Below are 12,194 nucleotides of genomic sequence, written 5' to 3'. Positions count from 1 at the left end.
GGCCTATGGCAAGTTAGGGTATTTTTAAGGGTAAAGAGTTGTTGTTTTAGTAGAGTTAGTTGGAGCCTTCAGATGCGGTAGTTTCTTCTGGGGTAGCAGCAGTAGTAGCTTCTTCCTTAGTAGTAGCGGGTTCGGTATTTACCTCATCCTTCTTGGGTCCGTCGATATCGGAGTTGGACTCAATGGTGTTCAGATTGTCGTCGGCGGTCGTTTTGGTTTCTTCGTCGCTCGATTCCAGCTCGGTGTCCCGGGTTGTGGCCTTGGGGGTTGTGGTAGGTTCCTTATCGTCCGATCCGGCCCGATTTCCCGTCTCCAGGGGTTTGTCCTCGTCCGATTTGCTTCCATCTTCCTCATCCAGAGGCTTGACATCGATGACGCGGACCTTGTACACCGATGTTCCGAATTCGTTCTGCTTGGTGTAGTAGGTATCGTTGATGATCACCTTGTGGCCGTCAATGATCTAAAATTATTACAAAAAAAAAAAAAAAAAACAAAATTAGAGGAAAATAAGAATAAAATAATACATCAATTCAATGTGAAAGATAATCTGATCTCCACTTCAAAACTCGTTGAGAATATTCTAAAGAAATTAGGAACATCTACAGCATCTCACATGACAACTAGGAGACCTTAAGAAAGGAAAAATAATAGAAGGTTCTTTATTACCAAATATTTGGTTTTAAAATTTACCAATATTTAACTCTTTATAAAAATCTTATTTTTTGGCAATACTGCCAGATATTACTAAGTAATAAATTTCAAATTTCCACAAATTTTTAATTAAATGGAAAAAATACAAGTGCTTCAAGTATAATTACATATAATTAGAAATTTTATGATTTTGTCAAAAAGTATGAAGGATGAAAAGCTGTATTGCGTTTTTTGTGGTGGTCAAGCAAAAACATAATCTTATGTTTTTCAGGTTTTATTAGTGAGGCTCTCCGGTGTTGCTTCCGAGCTTCGGAGCTCCGGACAGGTCGGTACATCTGGCGACCGTGAAAGGTAATTTCTCGTGAAACTTGAAAGAACGAGAGATTATAAAACATGGAAACATTGAATTAATGTTCATCAAACTTGCTTAAAAATCAAGAAGTTTTTAAATGATCTAGTACGAAAAAATGTCGAAAATGATTATATTGTGTGAAATGTAAATTGTGAGAAGTGGAGAAAAAACGTAGCTTTTTTTAACAAATGCGCGGGTTATGAAATAAAGCTGAAACTAAAATTGATGAAAAAATTAATTCAGCTTAATTGAAGTGTCGTTGAGAAGACAACTTAACAATAAAAATAAAACTGAAATATTAAGCGAATCATTATTTAGAACGAGTTGAGAGAAAAGCCTGAACGTATCTACAAAAATTTCATGAGAGTTGAGAGAACAGGTTAAAATTGAAAGCGAATAGAGAACAGCTTGAAATTGATAATTTAGCGGGTTGAGAGGATAGCTTAAGATAAGATTCAACTATGAGGCGAAACAGCAGGACAGCTGTTAATTATGAAAAAAAAATATCGAGAGGACAGCTTTATTATATTATCAAATTGAATATCAAGCGAGTTAAGAGGACAGCTTGAAATAATATAGAAAATACACAGAGAAGATGGTCTATACTAGGGTTTCCATATCCCACAATGCTTAAAAGAATTCAATGAAAAAGCGTTTCCAAATGAGTAAGGAAATTTTCATAAAAACTAAAAAAAATACAAAAGATGTAATTTAAGGTCATTCAAATACTGGCAATTTGTTTAAAGTAGTAGGTTTGACTAAGCATTTCAGATTGCCTAATTCTATTTAGGCTTCCCGGATTTTAAAAAAAAAAATAAAAACAAAAAGCCTGGTTTGGCCTGGTTGCTCAGATATCAAGAAATATGCTCGGATTTATCAGAAATCTCAGCAAAATCCAAACCAAATCTTAGTTTTTTACACAATGTATGGTTTAATCTGTTTGTATAATCTAAATACATGGTAATCATTTTTTTAGGAAATGTTAAATATGAATTAAACAACACTGATGTGTCTCATTAAAAAATTTTTTTTTTTACTTTTTCCCTTGAATTTCCATAAGAAAAGTCAGGATGTTGGTCAGATTTGTTTTAATATTGCCCGATTTTTCAATTGAAAATTTTCAAAATTCAATGCCCGAATTGTGCTCAGGGTTGTCAACTGATTTTCGAAAAAGTATGGGAGATTTAAAAAAATGTCTGGAATTTTAAAGAAATGTCTGGATAGCTTAATTTTCAAAGTGGTGACCATTATTTTTTGGTCGCCAGATCTCAACGTTGCAAATAGCCTCGAATCGTTTGTTCCGGCCACTATAAGCTATGTGTTCTGCCTGACTCTCAATTTAACATACATCTTCAAAGCGTTTGCCATTATTTATAGCTTTCAAACACTTATGAATTTATAATTTATTATTTCTTGTCATTTCCTGTCATATTATACCGTGAATATTTTGAATTTTTCGTAGTTTCTTAGAATAATTTACGTCCTGACCTAAAAGTCTGGAATTGTCTGGAAGATATGTGAAAAATCTGGAAGTCTGGAAACCTGAAAAAGTGTCTGGCAGAAGTTCAAAATGTCTGGAAGATCCAGACAAAATCTGGAAGGTTGGCATCACTGATTGTGCTAGGTTTTTGGATAAAAATACTCGGATTGGCCTGGACGCTCAGAAAGTTTTATGGAAAACATGAACGTATATAATGATTAAAAATGTTCTCTAAAGGTATTTTTTTTTTTTTTTTTTTTTTTTTTTGTATGGGTTTATGAGCTACCTGGCTGACCCGGAAAGGAAAAACAGATCGGGGGACAGAAGAGGAAAATTTACATGAGAGTAGAATAGCTTAGAGTAGGATAGCGGCAACAGAGCCCGAGGGTTCTGAAGCACCAGTTTAGGGAAGCGTTAAGATAGTGCTCGACGGACTGGGACAATTGGGCCCTACATGAGCTTCGAGTTAACCCAACCTCCAATTCAACCGAGCAGTAACAGTATGGTAGCAAAAGTTATCATATGCTTTCGTCTCGATATCATTGTCAGAAGGATTCACTATCTTACCGTAGTTGAGTTATCCCTACCTGCCACCTAACCTTACTCGATGCAATAACTTTGAATTTATTATCGTTTTAGATTGACTAAAAAAACATATTTTTCGAATTCAGAACAAAACATCTAGATAAGAAGCTATCTCTCAATGCAGCAATTAATAGAATTTCGCTAAACACAAATAATAATTGTACCAAATGTTTTGGAAATTAAAAAAATAATGTAGAGATACAATTATGAATTGCATGTTCAATATCTTTTGTACTATCATTGACTTATCAAAATAACAGGATTTAAACCATAATGCAAATGGCGATGCTGTTCTTCTAAAACCTCATTGCTAATTTTGAACAACTTCTCAAACAACTTTCCTCAATCTTTGGTTTGGTTAAAATGAATGTCAATTTTTAAAACCCCGATATTGTTTTCCTGGACGAGTAAGTTCTTGTTTATCAGAATCATACCTTCTATCTTCTAAATTCCTTATTTGAATTTCAAACCTAATCAAGCTACAAGATCGAACTACAATAAAAAAAAGTATTAAAACGAGAAAGAACTATGCTGTTCTTCTAAAATCTCGAACATTTACAACTTCACAGAACAACTTTCTTCAATCTTTTTCGGATGCAATAAATTACACTCCTATTTATAAATCTCCAATATTATTTTGCTGGGCTATCATCTATCCTTTACTTCATTATTTGAATTTCACACCTAACCAAAAAATAGACAATTCTATCAAAAAGTATTGAAACGCAAAGGAAATATTTTTGACAGAAAACTATCTAAACAGCACCTTAATCCAATAAGCCTCTAGTTCTTGTAAAATGCTTGATTTAAGAATAAGCCTTCGAAATTCATAAACCGCAAATGTACACTTACTAGAGCATTGGGGAGAAGGAAACTGTTTCTTTACCTTGCCTAGTAGCACATTGAACATTGAATACCTAACCATGCCAATTGTTAACATCCTCATCCAACTAATTCTTGTACAATTAAATTGCCTATCTAATTTTGGCAGTTATCATTCATTTACAATACTGTCTATTCTAATCTAACTTGCGCATGATGGAAAAGTGGAAATATCAACATTTAAACAACAAATTGTGATATTTCCACTGCGCAATGCTGTTGTTGTCCAACGGAAGGGAGGGCAAGTGTTTCAACTCCCATTCACCTTATCAACATGGATCATCAAAGAAAAAGTATACGATATTGAATCACCTTTTAATTTATTTTCTATGATCTCATATCGAATAAGGCTACGTGCAACCGCCCTCTCAGGTTTATGTTAGTTTAGAGTCTGTTTCCAAACCTTCAACTTCCATAAACACAGTAATGCACGCCGTCGCCGTGACCCATTACAGCCTAGGGTACGGAAAAATGTTCTCTAAAGGTATTATTCAAATAATGAAAAGGGAAAAGTCAGGGGCTGAATTTTAGTATTTGGATTATTCGAAGGAAAAGAAATATTCAATGTTGTGCTGACAAATCACACTAAACACGATTAAGTACTTGATTTCAAAAAGAGATTTTTGGCGCGTATATTTCCTCTGAAAAAATAATATGTTAGATTTGTACGCTACGAAGCATTATAGTCCTATATTGGTTTTGTGCTCTTTAATAACTTTTCGTGAGTTCATTGCATACTCAAAGGCGCTTATTGCACTCACTGTAAATTACGATTCAAAGATGCCTCTGGCTGTCAGGAAATATTGAAAGATCATCGAGTCATACAAATGTGTGGCCTGAATTAGTTAGATTAAACAAGTTTAATCTAGCGCCAAACGATTTAACACTCTCGAGTAGTTTTCCCTACATGGGGTTTAAAGTCAAATTTCCATCTCCTCAAGAATGGTTATCAGGTTTCGTAGAGGACCAAATGTCCTCTCATATTGTATTCTATACTGACGGTTCATTATCAAACGGCCGTGCAGGTGCAGGAATTTACTGTCACGAGTTGAACATAGAATATGCTCAACCTCTAGGAAAATATTGTACAGTCTTTCAGGCTGAGCTATATGCTATTATGTATGGAGTGCAAATTGCACTTCAGTAGAAGATTATGTTCAGAACAATTTACTTCTGTTCAGATAGCCAAGCAGCTATCAAATCACTCAGTGCTTCCAGTTCTAGATCAAAACTGGTAATCGCATGCCGGAGAGCAATCGAAGAACTTGCTGAAGGCAATGGATTAAACCTTCTATGGGTACCCGGACATAAGGGAATTTTTGGAAACGAATGCGCTGACGAACTCGCTAGAACTGGGTCGGAAAAGGAATTTTACGGACCAGAGCCGGCTGTCCCAATATCGCCATGTTGGTTCAGAAACCAAATTCAAACTTGGTCCTCTAACCAGCATGAACGATACTGGGAAGAGTTGGACACTTGTCGTCAAACTAAATTATTTTTAGAAAAACCATCCCCAATCATATCGAGTTACTTATTAACTTTAAATAAATCTCATTGCAGCATCTTGATCAGAGCACTCTCCGGTCATTGTAAACTCAACTATCACATGCACAACATTCAGCGTGCTGAATCTCCAGTATGTGGTAGTTGTGAATCAGATGTGGAAGATCCCTTCCATCTTATATGTAACTGTCCCTCATTTGCCAGACTACGTTTTCGTACTCTGGGATCTTACGCTTTAAGCGAATCTGAGTTTAAGAAATTAAGCTTAAAAAACATTCTATCATTCCTTACCGAATGTAGAAAAGAGCTTTAATGCTAATAATCCCTAGTGGAAAGGCTTTATGCCATCTTAAATAGATTGAATTTATTTCTTCCTTTTATAGGTTTTTCAGGTTTCTCAGGTAAATGATGAAATCTTGGATAAAAAAAAGGCTAGGCACAATTTTCCCGTATGTTTGGATAACGTGCCGCTATTAAGCCTACCCCCGTTCTGATACCTGATATTTCCTCTGAAAAAATAATATGTTAGATTTGTACGCTACGAAGCATTATAGTCCTATATTGGTTTTGTGCTCTTTGATAACTTTTCGTGAGTTTATTGCATACTCAAAGGCGCTTATTGACCTCGCTGTAAATTACGATTCAAAGATGCCTTCGTGAATACGGGATATTTAGGTAAAGTATTCAAAATTTTTGTAAGTTGTATTGCATTCGTATACCTTCTATAAGATGTGGGAAATGTACTTCATTAACTGAAACTAGCAAGTTCATTATTCTGATTAAATGGCTGTCATAAAAAAGAATACATTTCGTAGAATTTCACAAAAATAAGAGTACATGTACTCTTAAAAGAATACGTATGGTATCCCTTGTCTGTTCCCCATCCTCAATGCATTGTAATAAAAACATTTTCTTCACGTAAGTATAGAGCTTATCCTTGGCATTATATGGGAGGATAAATATGGAGCTAAATGCACGATCTATGGAAAACATAAATGACTCGAACGTGCTGATTTGTCTGCTACTTCTGGATGCTTTCTAATAACGAGTAACATCATGGAAAGTGTTTAAAATTTTACAGAAATTTTGAGCTATCTAACGATTAACACAATTTTACGAAACGTGGTTTTACGGTAATTTTATGAAGGGCTTTATTAATGATTTGCATTTCATTAAAATAGAATAGACTTATTGCCTAAAATGACTAATTTGCCCGAAGTCTCTTGGGTCCATTATCATTTTTTTCTTGAAATTTTAATAAAAAAAAACGATTTAATGAGTTTCTCCGACAGATCTTGATCCGGGAGCTCTCCTGTACTGCCTCCGAGTTTTGAAGTTCCGGCAAGATCTACACTTAGGTTGCCAGATTGCCCGGTTTAACCCGGGTTTGCCTGGATATTTGATACTAAAGTTGAGAACAGTCCGGTCCGGTCAGGTTTCCCGGATTTCATTGAAAAATGCTCGAATTTTGCCCAGATTTATTCACATTATTTGGCAAATCAATCAAAAAAAAAACAACAAACGCTTCCAAAACAAAAGTTATTGAACAGTTTTTTTAATCATGCTTTAAAGCCCAATATAATGAATAATTTCTTCTTCTGCAATTGACCAGATTTTTAGCAGCATAAACGCTTGAAATGTTGCATGGGATAAAATTTAATTTTCAAAATGACAACTAACCTGACAAAGAGATGTCTAGTGCCTATTTGTAAAACAGAATACAACTCATGAATTGACTGAATGAAGACGCACAACTCTATCAGGATTACAGAAAAACATGATACTTATTTCTGACGGTCGCCATAGAAGTACAAAAATTACCGCATGTGTCATCCAAGAACGATATCTCTCTAAAAAGTGCATAAATATTATCGGAACCTTACACGGGCAAAATTGTTGGAAAATTGTACAATTGAAGAATATTTATGGACGGAAAATTGAAAGCAAAGCTGTGTGAAGGTGTTAAAAATGAGCGTTTTTATCCAGCACCATTTAATTTATCTGTCCTTCATTGCTTTTCGACTTTTTCATTCTTCCTTTTTTTGAATATTTCACATCAATTAAGCTTTTATAATTTTGTTTATAATTATATAAAATATGGCAAACATGCAATATAAGTGTTTAGTAGCAAGAAGAAATAAGATTTCCGAGAATATTGATTTTTTTATTCCTTTTTATAGGAATTTAACCCATTAAGATCATTCTTCCTCGTATATTGGTTTTAAATATTCAGAAAAGCAAGTAACAAATAGAGCAGCTACTTCTAAAGCTCTACGTTAACAATAAATGTCTAAAATTTTTAAAGTAGTGTCAGACTCCTCTTCACAATGTTATCACCGGATTGAGATGGTTTTCGTATGAAGAGTCTTAACTTTCTGCAATGATATAGTTGTTATTTTTTCCTGTCATAATAATCGTCGCTAAGCAATGTTTTTATGTAGTTGCCCAACGGAGATACAAATGATTTCTATCGAAAGAAAACCATAGGGGATAGTAAGGATACTTGATCTCTGGGGATACTTGATACCTTCTCTATATCTCGAAACAGGAATGTCTATCAAATATCAAATGTTCCAGAAAATTGTGCCAAATAGAACATCTATCACTTTAAAATGTTTTTCATATGAGAAAATTATGATAATAATATTTATTCCAAAATGTCATCCAGTAGAGAATAATTTGAACTTCATTATGTCATATTTTCAAAGCAATAGGAAACTATCAATTTTTAAGAAGAACATTTCCAAAATGTATGTTATGGGTGTATTTGATCCCTAGAGTTCAATAATGATATATTTATCTTCTGAATGGATCGTGATCACTGGTTATCATAAAATAACTTATATTTGTCCAATAACTTTAGGTTAGTAGAAAAAGTTTTGGAGTTCTCTTTGTCTGACCTTTACAAACTGTGTATTACCCTAGCAACCAAAAGTCACATATTTACTTGAATGAAGGCATTGAAAGTTACATATTGGCTGACGAAGAGAATCAACTGCCCAATTCCCTTGAGTGAACTTTATGTACTCATTAATGAACTTGAAAGTTGCAAAAGTGATTAATATGTACGTTGTATGTGACTTGTTTTGCCCAATTCCCATTAGTGAACTATATGTACTCATTAACGAACTTGAAAGCTGTAAAAGTGATCTATACGTACGTTATACGGGACTTATGCACATAAAGGGCACAAAAGTGCTCAATACGGGATGTGAAAAGTCACATAAAGGGCACAAAAGTGCTCAAACGGGTATTAATAAGTCACAAAAGTGCATTGATGTGCTTTCAAAATCAAATAACCTCTTCGAGTTTTAGTTTCAGTTAGAACAACATTTAGGTGTGGTCTCGTGGTAGCGTGTTCGATTCTCACCACGAAGGTCGGGGTTCGTTCCCCAAGCCGGGCAAGTTTTTTTTCAATAAGTAATTTTGTACTTGAGTGACCATTCTGATGCGATGTATGTAGGAAATGTAGGAGTATGTATTGTATGTATGTATGTATGTATGTATTGAGGAATTTGTCGAGTTTGAAATCCGGCGCGTGGCATCATGGCGGCACCGGTACAGAACACAGTAAATAATTAAGAGAAGGTGATATGAACCGAAGCCAACGGGTTCAGTTGAGATAGAGAGAATTTTTTTGCTCATTTTGAGATTTTTCGAAAGCTGAATTAAGAGGCCGCTGGAAGCTGAATAGAAGATCATTAATACTTGTTTTGGAACTTGAAAGAATCAATAAAAACTTGAGCTGCATAGAACGTACTTCATATCAATGATGGGGCTGAGTAAGCGTGTTTGTACCTTTTTTATGGGACTTTTGGTTGCTTGGGTAGTTCTCATTTCACATTATGACAAAAATAGTGGACGGACCTTTTATCTTCAAATTTTACTGAATCTTTGCTCAGGGTCAGGGAACCCTGCATTACGGATCAAGTCTCCTTAAGTAAAGGATCAAGTCTCCTGTAACTTAAAAAATATCACAATTTTTTTTAGTCTCAGGAAAATGCCTCTAGTTCATCTACTGGTTCATGTATCGTTCTTATTTTTGGAGCTATTAACTTGAAATTACACGTTATCAGAAAATGCAAAAGACGATGAGTTGCAAAATTTTACAAAAAGATATGATGATAATTAGAGAAGAGGATCAAGTATCCCCATTCTCCCATATTGTGTTTTTTATGCAGCTGTGACTTTTTTAGGGAACTTCAATGTCTGAGAATGATTTCTAAAAGGTTTTTTTTATTGATGATTGTCCAACTTTCAAAACCTTTTCGACCCCTACAAAATTAATTTCTGTCAGTTTGCTTTTTAAACCTCTAGTGCACAACCCCGTCTTTAGGCGGGGTATACTGAAATAATCATTAAACCTCATGGAATAGTTTGTTTCACATTTTTTATGATAAAGTATCAAAAAATTTTCAATCTTTCAATCCTTGTTTCTGGAAACTGTTTGACAAGCAGTTGTCAAAAGTTACAGCTAAGAGAAGCTTAAAAACATGAAAAACAGTAAATGGAACTGTTTTTCGAAAAAATTATCAGTGATTGACAGTAAGGTCAAAGAGTTACTACTATTCTGGATTTTTTTTTGTCTTGTTGTAGACTTCCAGCCTTTGGCTGGTTCGTCTCTAAGGCTATTCTGGATTGGTTCTTAGAAAAAAAGAACTAATCGTCAAAAGCCGAAATCCAGGAGCAAAATCTTCGAAATCTAAAAGTGCTTTGAAGTTATACCGCAACTCAATACATATGTCATATGCTCTACGATGCTGACGTTCTGATGAGAATAACCCTTGATTTGTTCATAGAATTTGTAAAAATTGAAGTTGAAAGGCTGCAACTTGATTAATTGGAGATCAATTGTTCAATAAATTTGGTTGAAATGCTCGAGAATTCTACATAAATTCTGACAGGACCATAAGTTGCTTAGAGCAAGTTACAAATAAATGTAACCCATTATTTTTGTCACCACATTTTCTTAAGACCTTGGATGCCTTTGATGACTTACGTAGTTGACCGATTTGAGCTTCTAAACTGGAATAGGGGTTCTGCTAGGCCATGGAATAGTTTGAGTCTCCAAGGTTTCTAAATTGCAAACATGCAGCAAATCATTTCCAATGTTATTTGTAGCTTAAAGATTCAAATTTTTAGAACAATATTTTTGACCTAATTATATAGCAGTTAAATTGACAATTTTGGCATTGATGTTAGTTACAGGTCGTTTTTTATTTTTTTTTTTTTCATCTTATTTTTTATAATTTTTTTCTTTATGTACACATAATTTGGAACTATTTAAAATGTTTAAAAAAAACGTGTTGGAAGGTTAACCTTCTTTCATGTCATTCAAAACTTCGGTGCCGTAAAGGGAGGAACTTGAAAATTTATAATTTTTTTTAGCAAATAGTGATGAATCTATGTTTTTCCTTTTGATATTAACTATTCTAGTGATAAGTCTTTTCAACCAAATGCTCTTAAGCAAGGTAGAATTATTTTGAAAATTTAATTGAGTTCTACCAAAAAACCACCATGGGAACAATACTAACCTTCACCGTCGAGGTAGTGTTCTTCTGGCCATCTTCGGAGGAATCATCGGTAGGAATACCAACTGGCCAAAGTCCCGGTCCAGTGGGAACAAAATCGGCAGCGCCACCATAGAAGGGATTCCACGAGCCAGCAAATCGATCACGAAGCCGTTTGATCAGATCTGTCAGTTAAACGAAACAAACGTAAGTCAAACCGTTGAACATTGATGAGCAATCTCCGAGAACGTTCCAGCGAATTGTTGCGTAATTGTTGCAAAACACGTTGAAACGATCTCAGAATCGATTAGAGTGCCACTTTACCGTCAAAGTATGACGAGAACTGCCACGAGAAGGGATTGACCGATGGGAAGAAGATGGGCCCCTGAGCTGGATGTGGGAAATCATCGGTATCTACGACTCCGTCGAATCCATCGAAACTTGTTGGATATCGATCTGCATAGCTAGGGCGCTGATGTTCCAGGGGAACTACGATAAATTCGGCATCGTCAGCTGGATTACTTGAGTCGCTGCCCGGTTTTCGGTCTTTGCTGCCTGTTGTTGGGAGAAAAAAAGAAAATGTTAGATTTAAGATGCTTCTTGGAAATATGTTATAAGTTTTTTTAAATGTTCAACAGACGATTGAAAAAAATGTAGCAATTTTATTTTTAAACTCATTGATAAAGGGTAGATTTCACCATATCATTCCTGTCAAAACGAGACTTGCACGCATACGCTGCAAAATTTTTCTGCCACTGCCGGTTTTCATGCTGGGTTTTTTTACTCCCTCGCACATGTCAGACGGTTATGAATGAAGACATAGCCATCAACAATGGAAAAAAAATCGCAGCTCGCTAAAATAACAACAACGCGCGTTCAACAGCGTTGACAGGACCCCATCATCTGGTTTTGAAATTATTAACTAACAGGCTCGCAACCGATTCGGAGTAAGCGAAGTTGCGATTTAGTTGTTGCAAATGTTATTTTTCTAATCTCCCCGGGGGCATACATTTATGACATAAGCTGAATCAACGTAATGGGAGATGAATTGCTGTGCTTTATTCGGTTATGAATTGGATAACAATTGAAGGCATTGTTGAAAGCCAATTGTGGAGGTAGTAATAAGCTTATGTAAAATTCTAGAAACATCTTCTTTCAAAATAATAGGAAATAAATATTCAAGAAAAAAAAAGCTGGACAATGACACTTTTTCTTAAATATTCTAAATGAA

At 34.9% G+C, this 12,194-nt stretch overlaps 2 protein-coding genes across 4 annotated transcripts in view; one reads left to right on the top strand and one right to left on the bottom strand.

Annotated features, from left to right (window-relative positions):
* Positions 1–12,194, top strand: part of LOC129748388 (ATP-binding cassette sub-family G member 1-like) — a 193,739-nt gene that overhangs the window by 122,115 nt on the left and 59,430 nt on the right. The gene's annotated exons all lie outside the window — the stretch shown is intronic.
* LOC129748391 (uncharacterized) overlaps positions 1–12,194 on the bottom strand; it is a 69,216-nt gene that overhangs the window by 28,050 nt on the left and 28,972 nt on the right. For all 3 annotated transcript variants that reach the window (XM_055742999.1, XM_055743000.1, XM_055743001.1), the window contains exons 3-5: positions 11,288–11,518; positions 10,988–11,148; positions 143–460 (exon numbers count right to left, since the gene is read on the bottom strand). In XM_055742999.1, coding sequence (XP_055598974.1) covers positions 143–460; positions 10,988–11,148; positions 11,288–11,518 — 710 coding nt within the window. The remainder of the gene's footprint in view (positions 1–142; positions 461–10,987; positions 11,149–11,287; positions 11,519–12,194) is intronic.

The sequence above is a fragment of the Uranotaenia lowii genome, chromosome 2 (genome assembly GCF_029784155.1).
Source record: "Uranotaenia lowii strain MFRU-FL chromosome 2, ASM2978415v1, whole genome shotgun sequence".
Taxonomy (NCBI): Eukaryota; Metazoa; Arthropoda; class Insecta; order Diptera; family Culicidae; genus Uranotaenia; species Uranotaenia lowii.
This window is presented reverse-complemented; position numbering and strand designations above follow the sequence as displayed.